The sequence below is a fragment of the Pseudophryne corroboree genome, chromosome 6 (genome assembly GCF_028390025.1).
Source record: "Pseudophryne corroboree isolate aPseCor3 chromosome 6, aPseCor3.hap2, whole genome shotgun sequence".
Taxonomy (NCBI): Eukaryota; Metazoa; Chordata; class Amphibia; order Anura; family Myobatrachidae; genus Pseudophryne; species Pseudophryne corroboree.
Window position 1 is genome coordinate 499,618,805 of NC_086449.1, and position 16,524 is coordinate 499,635,328.

A 16,524-nucleotide genomic window follows, 5' to 3' on the forward strand; every position below is an offset into this window, starting at 1 on the left:
AACTAGCTGGTTCTGTATTTCTGATTCCCTGACATGAACATTGTAACCTACTGTTTTCTTGATCAACTGTTTCATGTTTTCGATTCGATTCTGATACCCATTCTGGGCTTCCCCAGTGACTTCCTTATTTCTTTTTTCTGTTCCTCCTTTATGTGTGAAAATCTTTCTAATAAAAATTGTTTAAAAAAAAAAAAAGCATTCAGATAAAGTTCAGAACATGGGGCACACTAACCTTTTGCCATAGATAGATAAATACACACTAGGCTTTAATCCATGGCACTCCCCCATCTGCTGTGCCTGAGGTATGTGAACACACCATTTAAATAATACATATTCTGCACTCGCCTAACGCCACTCCAAACTGTATTTCATTTAAATTATGTGAAGTATTTTAAAAAATATTGCAATAATTTATCAAACTGGCAACGAAGGTCAAAGTCCTCCCTACTGGCCAGTTCCTACATTGACATCATTTGCCACTCTGCTAATTCTGATGGTGCTTATTAGTTGTTATGCTTAGTAAGGTTTTGTCTCTTTAAGCCAATGAGCTAGCAGACCGAAACCCATAAAAAAACAAAATATAGTTTTATATAAAATCTGTGTGGTACCTAGTGTCAAATGAAGGGAAGATTTTAACGTTAGATGACCTGCTTGACAAATGATTGCAATATTTTGGAAACAACATTCACTGAATTTAAATGAAATAGTTTGGGGTGTTATTAGACGTGTGTGTGTGTGTGTGTATTTATGTATGTGTGTATATGTATGTGTGTGTGTGTGTGTGTGTATATATATATATATATATATATATATATATATATATATATATATATATATATATATATATATAAATTTAATATAAATTAGTTTGTGGGATCATCCACTCTGGTGGGTAGAACGTAGTACGCATAGGTAACATTCTTTTATCTGGAAAAGAAAACTTGACTGATAACTTAAGAATCAATGTTTACAATGATGATGCGACTGCGGGTTTTCGCTGGAGAACTAAAGACCTTTCATAGGCAAAATATGGTGGTGTGAGTAAAGAGCTTTGTTCTGTTAAATAAACTTTAGTGTGATCAGATAAAGGGTAAAAATCTGAAGGTTGACTTTGTTTTTTTCCCCCAGCACAGTTTCCAAAGACAGACACTTTTCTTGTGAAGATTGTGATGGATCAGTGAGTGGAGGATTTGATGCAGATACATGTGAAGTAAGTGGAAATCTAAAATAAAAAAAAGTAGTATGATTGAAAAGAAATAAAAACTAAAGTTCCACAGAAAGATCGTAATGATTAGTTATACAGAACCGGTGGTTGGGTATTCGGTACCCCCTGCAAACTATAGATTTGCACACTCCTACAAATATGTCCTCTTGATAAGTCTCTTTATAAGGGGGATATTGAGTTCCAGCCAACGAAGCTTCGGGTGAAATTTCCCGATGTTTCATCAGTGCTTTTTCACCCGGAAAACAAACAACCTTTTCACCCGAAAACACGCAGGTTCAGCGAAACCTGTGTGTTTTCGGTAGAAACAGCCCAGTTTTCGGGGATTTCGCTTCAGCTTCTGGAGGCAGGTGAAAAAAATCCCTGTAAAGCTGCAGCACGCGCTGGCTTATCGGGGCTAATTTAATAGTCCCCCCGGTGATACTTTTACACACGCAGCTGGTGCTGGTAATTGAATATCCCCCTTAGGGGACATCATTTGCCACTCTAAGGGGGGTATTCAATTACCTGCATCGGGTAATATTAAATTTCCCTGCGGATGTAAAAGTATCGCTGGGGGGGGATTAAATTAGCCACGATAAGCTGGCGCGTGCCGCAGCTTTACGGGGATTTGTTTCACATGCCTCCGGCAGGCGAAGCAAAGTCCCCGAAAACAGCCCCGTTTTCACCTGAAAACACGCTGAACTCGCTTGTTTTCAGGTGAAAAAACATCGCTGAAACATCGGAAAATTTCACCCGAATCTTCATTGGCTGGAATTGAATATCCGCCTCAGTCTCTTTACAATGTTTCATATTTTGAAATGTAATGTGCAATATGTTGTAAAATAAGTGATAGTACCCGTGTGCAATACCCACACATTATGCCGCAGTGTACTCACAGTAGAGCAGTCACAGCCTCAGAATGAGCCACTTCCATGAGGCTGTTGCTGATCTCCACGGGTTAGAGGAGCATATGATGGGCTCCTCAAAACAGAGCTCTGTACATGCTCCTCTGACTCCTCAGCACAGTCTCATGCGATGAGAGTAATTACCCAGAAGTGCATTGTCCCAGTAACTCCTGGACCGGACCCCATTACCCGCCTGCAGTCACCACCAGGTCAGTCAAAATAACCTTGATGTCTGACTCTGCAAGCAGCTGCATTGTAGCATCAGATTGTGTATCTGCGGACTGTAGCATGAGGCCAGTGGAGTGGGACGGCACCTCTCCAGCCCGTGCGGTCCTGCAGTGCATACCCCAGCTTACCGCATTGCGCCGGCACTGTTTGTACATTGGATGTATGAAAAGTGTTTCATATACAGGGGGGAGGGGGGGGGGGGGGGGCACAAGCGACCTGACTTGATTTGGCATGCATGCCAAATCTAGAGCCGGCGATAGCGACGTGCGGGACCGTGCATCGCTGTTGCCGGCACCCTACACATGGAGCGGTGCGTGCTTAATTTCTAAGCAATCTAGTCAGATTGCTTAGATATTAAGTAAAAATCGCTCCGTGTGTACCCCCCTCTTCTGAGTGAGACTCGCTGAGAGACTGATTTGCATCCTCTTCATCTTCACCAGATGATTTATTAGATCTGTAATTGGCATAGATTGAGAAGAGAGTAATGTCTGCCTAGTGGTCCCAGAGAGTAAGGGCCTGTCACCCTGTACATTTGCTGAAAGTCATGTAAGTTTGTGCCAGACTTTGAGCAGTATTAGCAAGTGTTTCCACCCAGGGTGGATTTGTGGCTGGGACTGGCATGGGAGGAAATCCCATAGGGGGATTAACTGCAGGACTTGAGAAATGGTCAACTATGTTGCCCAGTAACTGAGATAAGTATGCCCAGCGGGGATCCTGTCCAAGTGCTGAGGGGTGCTAACTGGTTATGTGGTGTATCACAAGTAGCACACAGCCCGTCTTGCACGCCGTCCTGTGAAGATTAACCAGCAAAACAGAGCCTGCATGAAATCAACAGTGGTGTTTTAGCCTGCTTTTGACCCTTCCATTTGTTAAATGTAAAGGGATTTACACACACACTTGAGGCAACAGGCAGTGTGTAACAGATACAATATTTGTGACTAACTTCAACAGCTTCTGGTGAGCGATGAAGATTTTAGTTCCCTTTTAAACACCTGGTTTTAGGGTGAGAGAAAAGAAATGTAGAGATCGTTGTTATATGAATGACAGCAGAAATGTATATACTGTATTCAGACAGCAGAGCTAGCATAAGTCACATGAAATTCAATTTAATTAAACTGCAATGGTCAGGACAATCAACTACTCAGCTTAAATAGCAGGTAGGATATAAGTGAACACTGGGTCCAGTCTCCTTGGAGAGGTTTACAGGGAGACCGGACTCAGCTTCCCGGAGACCTGCTTGCCCTAAAATTGCTGCCTCTGGTCTTTGTAGGGGAAGGAGGTAAAGAAGAAGCAGCTCTGAGGCGGGCAGACCGCAGTGGAATGGCGCCCAGAGCTGGAGGAGGAGCCACAGGAAGAGTGCTGGCCTCCCCTATGCTGGCATTATCCACCTGGTGGTATAGTGGAGTCCCTGGTCCAGCCAGTGTCCACTCCAGCACCATGCTCCCTCTCCCAGGACAGGTCCGCAAATTGATCATTGCAATGAAAAATTATATGAAATAAGTGACAGAATCTGCCACTAGAGAAAAGTGTGTCAGATGAGACGTTTGTGAAAATGGGAGTAGACAAAGTACTCAGATTAGTGGCACACTGCTTTTTGTGACAGGCTAATTCTGTCTGTCATTTATTTCAGTTGTTTCATTTTAGTAATTGGTCTGTGGCCCTCCCACTTATACCTCTAGATCCATATTTTATCATATAAATATAATTAATTCTGTTGGAGTGTTATATGGTTTTATACCTATTTTAAGTAATCCAATAAAAGTTATAATTTAGAAGTGTTCCCCATACAATAGAATACTTTCTCTCCTGTTTCAAACAACTTATTGTGTCAGATAAGACCTTAATGTGTTTACATCACTGTGCTGATCTAAGGAAAGAGAAGGACGAGCATTCATGTATATGTCCTCACTGTGTGCTGCATGTTATGCCATATATAATATGGCAGAATTAATGGCAGTTGGCGAATAGCTGAAAACTGGTTGCAAACGTTTTAAACAAACATTTTTGTTCTTTGATAGCGGACTGTGTTTACAACCATTATGTATTATCCAGTGCTGATGCGCTTTTCAGGAATATCTTCTGAATACATGCTTAAAGGGGATACCTTTGCCTAAGATGTTTTAAGATTTTTTCTTTTTAGTGGTGTTTTTATTTTTTAATTTACGCTAATTAAAGTGTGGTGCCAGCTATTTAAGAAAAAGTACATCCTTACGTTCACTGTCCTGACAATTGTTTCGGCTGCAGAAAATAAAATACAGACATGCAGCAAATTTCAGGTTACTGTGCAGGCACTTCTGCATAGCTAGCCTAGCGTCTCTACTATGGTCTGCTCAAAGTGGCGAAGAGGAGCCTGGGCATTGCCGGAGGCAGAAACAAGGAAGATAAATACATGTTTCTATTAAATAAGTGTCCCATACTTATTCCTACAATCATATAAACAAGTAAAATTTTTTATTTTGTTGCTCCTATTCCAGATTGTATTGTGTCAAAACAATATTCACAGTCAGTCGCATATGAACAGAGTGGTTACACATGAGCTGATTCATGCTTTTGATCACTGTCGTGCACATGTTGATTGGTTTACCAATGTTCGTCACTTAGCCTGCTCTGAGGTATGTATGTCTTCCTTTTAATGTTATTCAAAGTACCATTTTGTGTAAAGGTTTTATATAATGTATCCTCCTGCAAACCAAGTTGTCCATTTCATACAACTATCTCTACTTGTAATAGTGAAAAACCATAGACCTGAATGTTGATATGAAATACCGACACAACCTTCTGAAGAAACTGCTGACGTGTCCGAAGCTCAGCCCTATCTTCATGGAAGATAAAGTATGGGCTTCTACAGGACAAAGCCCTCAACTCAGACATACGTCTAGCAGAAGCTAAGGCCAACAGGAAGGGGGAGGGGAGGTGTTTGCTGCCTTCACAGATGGACCTATACCAAAAAGTGGTCCAAAATGTGAGAGCAAAAATGGGAAAGAGTGTGAAGAAGATGACACTAACAGAGTGTGGGGATTGGGAGGGTGGATCCAGGCATATACTTGTCTAGAAAGACAACTCTTCTCTGGTCCTTTCGCAGAGATGATCTGCTTCGGATTCTTAATCACTCATCAGCAATGTGGAAAATAAAATGGGGAAAAAAAAACCCATGTGAAGAATCCAGATATTGTTACTGTGCAGTGATACTAGCGTACCTCACTTAAAATGTAAGTGGTTTGACTTAAACCCAAAAAGGTATCTTTCAACTCCCAAACACAAGGTAATTATTCTGTCATCCCTTGGTGTGATATCCCATAATATGTATACACTCACATTCAACACCCCTCACTTACACATCTGTAGGTATGCTGACCCATATAAAGGTATCTTTACGTAAAAGACATGCGTACCCTTTACTCACAATTGATATGGCGCTGTTCCAAATAAAGGTATCTTTGGGTGCACAGAGAAATCCGAAAGATGGTGTTTGTACGATTATCGGAGTATTTAGTAAGCACAATAAAACAAACACATAAAACAAAATAATTAAACCTATAAAAGTGTTGTCCAGGGGAGGTAGCTGTAGGAGGAACAAAAGGAGGTTGGATATGAAGTATTCCTTGGAAAAAAAGTGCGAACATCCTGTAGGTTAGCAATTTTTTATTTTGGAACCATACAGTCAATGTTGACACCTGAACTCTCAAGGAAGCCACCCGTAGACCTCTATCCATTCCTGCCTGAAGGAATGCTAGGACTCTGGAAACTCTGAAAGACATAGGTTCAAGCTTCCTGGCACTGCACCATTGAATGGAAGCATGCCGTATTCGGTAATAAATGTGAGCAGAGGATGGTGTCCTTGCTCTAAGCATTGTTTGAATTACCTGTTGTGAAAATCCTTTTGCTTTCAGGATGGAAGTCTCAAGAACCAAGCCGTCAAAGACACCGATCCAGGTGCTTGTAATAACAAGAATCCTGAGACAGTAGATCTGGATCTTAGGGAATAGAAACAGAGTATCTGCCGACAGCCTCTGCAGATCTGTGTACCAATGTCTTCTGGGCCAAGCCGGAGCTATTAGTATCACTGCGCCTTTTCCCTGTTTGACTTTTCGCATCACCCTGGGCAACAGGGCGATCGGTGGAAACACACAGGTTAGACAAAAGTCCCATCTCACTGACAGAGCATCCACGAAGGTCGCTTTGGGATCCTTTGTCCTAGATCCGTATGCGGGAACTTTCTCTAGCATCCATAAGGGATATTGGGGGAACTAGTACGATGGGGTATAGACTGGGTCCAAAGGAGCCAGTGCACTTTAAATTTCTTCAACTGGGTGTGCTGGCTTCTCCCCTCTATGCCCCCTCCCACAGGCAGTTTAGAAAAAAGTGCCCTCGGGAGAGGATGCACACTCTGCAGCTCCTGAGAGTTTTCTTCAATTGCATTGGGGGTCCCCGTTTCAAAGTGCGGCTGACCACGGGCGCGGCATATGGGACCCTCCCGGGGAGGTCCCGCTAGGATCCCCCATGTAGAACTGACACAAAAGGGCTTGACTAGCACTTGTGTGATGTTGTAAGCCATGAAGGAGACTTTGCCACAAATCAGTGAAGGGGCTGGGGAGAGTGTTCAGAGCCCCACTGGTTAAGGTCTCGTAAGACTATGATGTCCGATATGTATTCCTAGCTCACTGCTAATGTGCAGAAGACTGTTGCAGATTTAGCTGCTAGGGCAGATGCTCAAACCCCCCCCCCCCCCCCCCCCCCCTCTCTCATACAGGTCCACAGAAGCGTGAGTTACCTGCTCTACTATCAGATTCTGATGATGATATTCAAGATAATGGGGATGACCTGGATCCCGATTCTCCTCATTTTGGCTATGAGGGATGTGTTAAAGCTCCCTCTAGAGCAGGGGTGGGGAACCTCCGACCCGCGGGCCGTATAACGCCCGCAAAGCCGTTAGCTCCAGCCCACCCGCTTGTGTCCGTGAGACACGCCGCTGCTCAGTCCGGCGGCAGCATGTCTCAGCTGTCCGAACAGGGAGGAGAGCGCGGCTATGTCGGGCGGCAGCCGCGGCGTGTAATACTTCAAACCAGCCGCCGGTTCATGAGCCAATCAGCGCTCGCGGACCGGCAGCCAATCGGGAGCCACAGCTGCCGGTCCGCGAGCTCTGATTGGCTCACAAACCGGCGGCGTGTAGGACTTCAACATATCCGCGCTCTCCTCCCTGTCCTGACCCCCTGAAACGCCGCCGGATGGAGCAGCAGCGGTAAGCAGTGGGGTGGGGGTGGGGGGGCATTTGTATACCTGGCACTGTGGGGGGACGGGGGGGGGGGGGGGGGGCATTTGTATACCTGGCACTGTGGGGGCAATTGTGGATCTGGCACTGTACTATTGGGGGCATATGTGTATCACGTCCCATTTTAATTGGCCACACCCATTTTTTTGGCACGCACGCACAGTACATCTAAGGGGCAGACCTACTGGGGGGCAGGGTAATTTTTTAAGTTGAGAATTTTTGTATGGCCCCTGAAGGATTTTATAAATATCCAAATGGCCCTTGGTAGAAAAAAGGTTCCCCACCCTTGCTCTAGAGGACGCTGCATCACAGCAGACGTTTCTGCAGCGGGGTACACTGTGTTCCACAGGGAATACATTGGGGTGTAGAGATGGATCTTGATCCAGGCACCAACAGGTTAAAGCTTTAGCTGTCCCAAGATGCATTGGGGCCTCCTCTATAACCCCGCCTCCAGGCACTGTGAGCTCAGTTTTCAGTTGGTGTCAGCAGAAGCAGTCAATTAACAGGTGGGTTGCACTGTGCAGCCCTGAAAAAGCTTTTTCTGACAGAAAATGTCTTCACTGGGCTGTCAGCGCTGCATGTCATGGTGACACGTCAGCACTGCAGCTCCATCACCTCCCAAGCGGCGTCGCATACTCCCGCTGGCTCAGTTCCCAGGTACTTGCAGCGGAGACGCTCCGGCTTAGGCACACAGTCGCAGACGCTCTCCTGGTTCGTGTGGCTGCTACGGGGAGGAGGTAAGAGGGTCCCCCAGCCGGTACCCTCCATTAAATCGCATTCCGATCGCAGTCTAGGGAGACTGTCTGCGACGCTGGCGTGGACACTGTTACCGAGCAGGGTCCCCATTATTATCCACCAGGGCATGGGAGCACAGGTCGGATAGTAACATATCCACTTTAATAAGGCTCCATAGTACCCGTGGTGAGGAGCGGCATAGGGGAAAAGGCGCTTGACCTGTAGCCCTTCCCCCAGCTCCGGGCGCAATCTACTGCTGGTGTTACCGCCCTGGAGCTGCCTCACACTCTCCCTTACTCCCTGACTGAGACGCTGGGCGCCATTTTCTAAAATAGATGCGACTGGTCTCCGGGACTGCTGGGCAAGGTCTCCTTTGTAAACCCGCCTGTACACCAGCGCCGTGGTTTTACATACACTTAAGTATTCTACATGTCGATAATAAGACAGTGTTAGTTAAGAACAAGTGTACCTGTGCTAGAATATATTGTATGAGTATTCTGATATATACATCCGGTCTCAGACCATGCATTGATATAGAGAGAGAGAGAGATATATATATTTTTTTTTTTATGTGTTCATATAATAATCCAATGCAATTTTATTGTCATGAAAATAATTATCTGCTTTGCAAACATGACTGTGTGCATGTATCTGCTATGTGATTCACTGCGGTGTATTCCAGATATATCTATCACTGTATACTGTACCCTGGGGACTAGGTGTGTCTGGGTCCATATATAGTGCGTCACAGTATTTACCTATTACGTGTATTCTACTGTGTACTCAGTCACATAATACCAGATTTATTTGCAGGTGTTGTGTACTGGGTACTCCTTCACATGCTAACGGATTTATTCACAGGTATCGTACTCTGTCTGGCTTCATCGTACTAAACCGCTCTATGTAGTGTTTGTGTATAATGTTTAACATGTAGGGCAGTAAATCTGGGGACGCTCCTTCATCCTGCAGAGCATGCGTAACGGATTTACCTGAGGGGGAAGTTTTGTGTGATGGTCTGTGTACTATGTCTCATACATCTCCCAGTCACTCCGCAGCTCCTGTAATCAATCTGGAGCCAACCTGGGATGCATTCTCAAACCTACTGGGTACTCTAGTTGAACGCTTTATGCCCCCTATGGGACCACCTGTAACATTACAGTCACTGATGTCCCCATGGTTACTCCGCGGTGGGTGGGAAAATTTTGCCTCACGGGTTATAGCGTATGACTCATTCCTTGGTCAGGCAAAACCCTATTCCAGGTCACTCGTGTCTCTGGGTCATCTGAGCATGCTGCTTCTTCCTACCTATCCAATAATCTCTCTGATATTTTATCTGAAGAGAGGGGGAATATGCTGCCCTGTCAGTCCCTATAATAGGTGTTTCTGACAAGGATTTTCCAATGCTAAATTATACCACTGCCCTTGTGGTTACTGGGAAGCAAAGCCTACAAATCACTGATAAGAGGATTCCCCTACTGCGGTTAAGCAAACTGATATGTTCACACGTCAGAGGGTAATTAAAACACTCTTACCACAATCTGACCATTAAGTGTACATCAGACAAGACCCCTGGTCTAATCCAGGGAAGACATTCCCCCTGTCTACAACGGGCATTAGCTCGATATCCTCCCCCTGCAGAGTTATATAACAAGTAGGTAATTCACTACTAGTGAACTCATGTGTCACCCATCGGGTGTCGTCCACTCTGCCTCTCACCACTGTCCCCTCACTGTAGGAACCAACAAATAAGCGTGTGGAGGGATGCCTGAAGTCTATTACTCCCTTATAGGTGTTGTACATAGACCATGATTGCGTCATCTTGGGGCTGCAAAATAGATTGATGACTGGATCAGGCATTCGAGGAAGAGCTGCCCGAGGATATATCTGACAATGCCAGACATTCCCTGTCTCACAATACCACCTCCACCTTTTTCTACACCAGGAGGCGTCCCCTGAGGCGGGTGTGCTGGCTGCCAAGGCGTCAAATACATCTGTTCTGGCTCGCCGTATTCTGTGGTTGAGGTCATAGAAGGTGGATCTGGACTCCAAAAGTCCTTGGAGGTATTCCCCTTTACTGAGGATATCTTATTTGGGGAAGACCTAATTAAAAATTGGGTCTGAATCGGCGGCTACTATGACTGCTTTTCTCCCAAATGCTACTCCTTCTGCACAGAAGGCATAAGGTACCACTTTTCCCTGCTTTCGGCTTTAAGGGAAAGCGAAGGTGAGGCATACCTGAGATTGTCTCCTGCTCCCAACAACCACTAAGCCCAAGGCCTAACTATCCTGGGCTGCTCGTCAGCCTGCTTCTCATGACAAGCCTGCTTCATGACTGGACAGGCCTACCCCTGGGGGATCCAAGGGTGGGGGGGCCATCTTCTACGATTCATCCTGGTCTGGTTAATTACCACTTCATACGCATGGGTGCAAGAAGTTGTCTCTCATGGGTACGCAGTCTCTTTCAAGAGACGTCCCCCTCGCCAGTTCTGCAGAATGGTTATCCCATGTGCAAGCTCTGCAGATGGTTGTGCATTCCCTCCTGGATACAGGAGTGGTAGTGCCGGTACCTCTGTCCCAGAGTGGCAGAGGATACTACTCAACCCTGTTTCTAGTCCCGAATCCTGATGGGTCTTTCCGGCCTATTCTCAACCTCAAATCACTGAACAAGTTTGTGAGAGTGTCCAAGTTCCGTATGGAAACACTGCGCTCAATTGTACTGGCCATGGAACCCGGAGGCTATATTGTATCCCTGGATATACAAGATGCTTACCTGCATATACCTATTGCCATATCGCAACAGCAATATCTGCGGTTTGCTATTGGCAACCTTCACTATCCATTCCAGGCTCTGCCGTTTGGACTGGCCACGGTCCCTCAGATCTTCACCAAGGTTATGGCCGTGATGACTGCCAGGGAGTCAGGATCCTGCCATATCTGGACGATTTGCTGATTCTGGCAAACTTCCACGATGTCCATCTCGGTCATCTACAAATGATGGTAAACTTCCTACAAGCCCACGGGTGGCTCTTCAACTGGAAGTAGTCCTCGCTTGTCCCTACTCGGAGCATGGTGCACCTGGGGACTCTACCGGACGCACACAGTCAACAGCTGTTTCTGTCTCCAGAGAAGGTCCTGAAACATCAGGACAGAATCAGATACTTCCTTTCTCACCCAAGAGTGTCGATACACTCGGCGAAGCAAGTACTAGGCCTCACGGTGTCTGCTTTTGACATGGTAGAGTATGCTCCATTCCATTCCCGCCTTCTACAGAGGTTAATCCTTTCTAAGTGGGATGGCCTGCCTCATCGGATCAGGATCAAATGCTCTTGACTCCGGAGGTTCGTCTGTTGCTGACCTGGTGGCTACAGGACCAGCAGTTGAGCAGGGGCCGTCCCTTCTGGGTCCCAACTATATCCTACTGACTGCGGACGCCAATCTGAGGCGTTGGGGCGTGGTGTTGGAGCAACACTCTTTTCAGGGTCGGTGGACCATGGAGGAATCACTCCTCCCAATAAAAAATCTGGAATTGCGGGCAGTGTTCAATGCTTTGTCTCTCGCCCTGCCTCTGATACAGAACAGGCCTGTTCAAGTACGGTCCGACAACGCCACCACGGTGGCAAACTTAAACCATTAAGGCGGCACTCGAAGCCGCATGGCAATGATGCAAGTGTCAAAAATCCTTTGTTGGGCAGTATGCCTTCTGCCGGCAATATCGGCACTGTTCATTCCGGGAGTCCTCAACTGGGAAGGTGATATCCTCAGTCGTCAGTAGATGCACGCCGGAGAGTGGCATCTTCATCAGGAAGTCTTTCTACTTCTAGTGAACAAGTGGGGCCTATCATATGTAGACCTGATGGCATCTCGACACAATCACAAAGTTACGGTCCGGCGACTTTGTTTGACTGCATGAAGGTTGAGCGGAACATCCTAGCTCACAAGGGCCTTTCCAAGAAGGTTATTGCAACCATGGTTCAGGCTAGTAAACCTGTGACGTCAAAACACGATCATGTCTGGAGGAGATATGTCTCTTGGTGCGAGGAACGCACGTATCCGCCTGCAGTGTTTCACTTGGGACGTTTCCTGCAGGCTGATGTGAATAAAGGCTTACGTCCTGGATTCCATTAAGGTCCAGATTTCAGCTCTCTTCATTTTCTTTCAGAAGAAATTAGCAGTGTTGCCAGAAGTTCAGACATTCTTGCAAGGGGTACTTCACATACAACCTCCTTTTGTGCCACCTACAGCACCCTGGGATTTGGATGTAGTGTTGAAATGTCTACAGTCCTCCTGGTTTGAACCTCTGATGACGGTAGAAGACAAGTACCTCATGTGGAAGACGGTGATGTTACTGGCCCTGACTTCTGCTCGACGTGTTTCAGAATTGGGGGCCTTATCGTGTAAAAGTCCGTACTTGGTCTTTTACGAGGACAGAGCGGAGCTCCGAACTAGACAGCAGTTCCTGCCGAAGGTTGTCTCCGCGTTTCATCTGAATCAACCTATTGTGGTTCCATGCAGTTCTGACGTTCTGCTCCTCCGGAGGCATTGGATGCTGTGCGTGCTTTGAAGATATATGTCAAGCGTACATCCCGGGTCAGAAAGACTGATTCCTTGTTCGTGCTGTGCAGAAGAAGGATTGCAGACCATTGCTCATTGGATTAGGTTTACTATCCAACAGGCCTATGTGTCGGCAGCCTTACCTGTTCCTAAGTCTTTAAAGGCCCACTCTACTAGATCAATGGGCTCTTCCTGGGCGGCTGCCCATGGAGTCTCGGCCTTGCAGCTATGCGGAGCTGCTACCTGGTCGGGGAAGAACACTTTTGTGAAGTTCTACAAATTTGATACCCTGGCCAAAGATGATACCCAGTTTTGGCAGGCTGTACTGCAGCAGTCTCTGCACATTCCCACCCGTTCTGGAAGCTTTGAGATGTCCCCATCGTACTAGTTCCCCCAATATCCCTTATAGATGCTAGAGAAAATAGGATTTTAATACCTATTCAGTGCCCGCCTCAGTGCGTGGACTTTTCTGCAGGTTCTTGTTCTATAGTTACCTGTTCAGCTGTTGATGTTGTTACCAGCCATTGCTGGTTGTTGTATGTTAGTGGTGTGCTGGTGTGTAAATCTCACCATCTTTTCTGTTATGTTCCTTCTCTCATTTATGTCCTTTTCTCCTTCGGGCATGTTTTTACCTATGACTGCCTGTGGGAGGGGGCATAGAGGGGAGGAGCCAGCACACCCAGTAGAAATTGAAAGTGCAGTGGCTCCTTTGGACCCTGTCTATACCCCATCGTACTAGTTCCTCCAATATCCCTTATGGACTACGAGAAAAGGATTTACCGGTAGGTATTAAAATCCTATTATTTTTGTTTTGACGAGAAGCCATGAGGTCCATCTCCGGCAGCCCCCACTTGTTTGACAGAATCTGGAAAACTTCTTGGTGTAAAGCCCATTCGTTTGCATGAATGCTGTGTCGCCTGAGAAAATCCATTTCCCAGTTTAGGATTTGCGGTACGAACACTGCAGACAAGGCCAGATGATGAAGTTCTGCCCACCTTAACATGTGGCTTACCTCCTTTTTTGCCTTTTGGCTGCGAGTTCCTCCCTGATGATTGAGGTACGCTACTGCCGTTGTATTGTCCGAGCGAATCTGTATCGGTTTTCCTTGAAGTATGTCCTTTGCCATTTATTGGCAAGCAACTTTCTTCCTTAGTCCACTGCCCCTGGAAGCAACACTTTTCTGACACTGCTCCCCAGCTTTTAAGACTGATGTCCGTTATCAGAATCTCCCACTCTGAGATCCAAAAGGGTCGCCCTTTGTCCAGATGGGATGTCTGTAGCCACCAGGCTAACAGCCTCCGTACTTCCTGAGGAAGGATCATAGTCTGAGTTTTTATCGTCTGATGTAGACCATTCCATCTGTAAAGAATCAGACGTTGAAGGGGCCTCGAGCGGAATTGAGCATATTCCACCATGTCGAACATTGACACCATAGATCCCATCACTCGCATTGCTGCATGAGTGGATACGCTTCAACTGTTTAGTAGCTCCTGAATCCTTGTCTGTATTGTGGATATTTTGTTCAGAGGTAGAAAAACTCTCTGAAGCCTGGAATCCAATACAGCACCCAGGTGCGTCATGCGTTGTAACGGAACCAGGGATGACTTTGCCCAATTTATGAGCCAGCCGTGGCTTTTTAAACAGGCTATTGTCAATTGCAGATGGCCCTGGAGCGTTTCCTGGGAATGAGCCAGGATTAACAGGTCGTCCAGGTATGGGAAAATTCTTATCCCCTGATGACTGAGATAAGCCACCATCACCACCATAATTTTGGTGAACACTCTTGGAGCTGTAGCCAGTCCAAATGGTAGGAACTGAAAATGTTGCCGGAGAATAGCAAACCTGAGATAGCACTGATATGACGGTGCTATAGGTACATGCAGGTAAGCATCCTGGATATCTAGGAATACCATAAAATCCCACGGCTCCATGGCCAAGATAATGGAACGTAAAGTCTCCATATGAAAACGAGGCACCCAAATATATTTGTTCAGAGCTTTGAGATCGGACGGTATGACCCATTCGGTTTCTGTACTAGAAACAGGTTGGAATAGAAACCTTTTCCCTGCTGAGCAGGAGGGACCGGTAGTATTACCCCTGTGACACGATCCGGGTAACTAAACACACTTATTTACCATTCAAGTGCCTTGTGAGACTGTCCCTGCGCTCCAAGCCTGGATTCCATCTGTGCTGTCTGTGTGCAGCGCGCTGTACGGCATCTCCACAGTCTCTCCTCAGCGATCCCGGCAGCGCTGTCATGACATCTATTCAGCATGTCCGTCCTGTTCCAGCGGATGGCATCTCCTCCTGTTCTCCGCCACCATCATTACAAATTTCCACATGCTGTTTACAAACTGACTTTTCCCTCCAGAACCAAACATGGTAGCAACCATGTTTGGCCTAGTCACATGACTCTTTACAGCCAATCCATTGTACACAGAATCCTCTCTGATTGCTCAGCCAATACCTGTTTCCCAGCAGTATAAGTATCACTGACCTGGTTTGGAAGTGTTGTGGACTCGGGGTTTCTTCCGGTGACTGGGAAGAGGAACCGCTACTGGGTCGCAGTAGAGATGGCCGGATGTAGGTCTTCCTCATACAGGATTAGGACGGTAGGCAGGAGGCACGGGTGGATGCTTGAAGGTTTCCTGAAAAACAAGACTTGAAAAGGTGCTGGTGAATTGGGGGAGAGTACCAAAAGCTTACTGTGAACGATGTTGAGGTGCTGGAGGCACTGAAATGCTAGAGGTACTGAGGTGTTTGAAGGCGCTGAGGCGCTTAGAGACGTTGAGGTGCTTGGAGGCACGATGGTGCTGGAGGCACGGAGGTGCTGGAGGCACGGAGGTGCTGGAGGCGCTGAGTGCTGGAGGCACGGAGGTGCTGGAGGCGCTGAGTGCTGAGGCACGGAGGTGCTGGAGGCGCTGAGTGCTGAGGCACGGAGGTGCTGGAGGCGCTGAGTGCTGAGGCACAGAGGTGCTGGAGGCGCTGAGTGCTGAGGCACGGAGGTGCTGGAGGCGCTGAGTGCTGAGGCACGGAGGTGCTGGAGGCGCTGAGTGCTGAGGCACGGAGGTGCTGGAGGCGCTGAGTGCTGAGGCACGGAGGTGCTGGAGGCGCTGAGGCACGGAGGTGCTGGAGGCGCTGAGGCACGGAGGTGCTGGAGGCGCTGAGGCACGGAGGTGCTGGAGGTGCTGAGGCACGGAGGTGCTGGAGGCGCTGAGTGCTGAGGCACGGAGGTGCTGGAGGCGCTGAGTGCTGAGGCACGGAGGTGCTGGAGGCGCTGAGTGCTGAGGCACGGAGGTGCTGGAGGCGCTGAGTGCTGAGGCACGGAGGTGCTGGAGGCGCTGAGTGCTGAGGCACGGAGGTGCTGGAGGCGCTGAGTGCTGAGGCACGGAGGTGCTGGAGGCGCTGAGTGCTGAGGCACGGAGGTGCTGGAGGCGCTGAGTGCTGAGGCACGGAGGTGCTGGAGGCGCTGAGTGCTGAGGCACGGAGGTGCTGGAGGCGCTGAGTGCTGAGGCACGGAGGTGCTGGAGGCGCTGAGTGCTGAGGCACGGAGGTGCTGGAGGCGCTGAGTGCTGGAGGCACGGAGGTGCTGGAGGCGCTGAGTGCTGGAGGCACGGAGGTGCTGGAGGCGC

At 47.5% G+C, this 16,524-nt stretch overlaps 1 protein-coding gene across 3 annotated transcripts in view; it reads left to right on the forward strand.

Moving 5' to 3' along the window:
- The window catches only part of LOC134932710 (mitochondrial inner membrane protease ATP23 homolog), an 81,792-nt gene that overhangs the window by 26,639 nt on the left and 38,629 nt on the right, over positions 1-16,524 (forward strand). For 2 of the 3 annotated variants that reach the window (XM_063927362.1, XM_063927364.1), the window contains 2 exons: positions 1,129-1,210; positions 4,812-4,949. In XM_063927362.1, coding sequence (XP_063783432.1) covers positions 1,129-1,210; positions 4,812-4,949 — 220 coding nt within the window. The remainder of the gene's footprint in view (positions 1-1,128; positions 1,211-4,811; positions 4,950-16,524) is intronic. The other variant, XM_063927363.1, reaches the window with a different exon arrangement.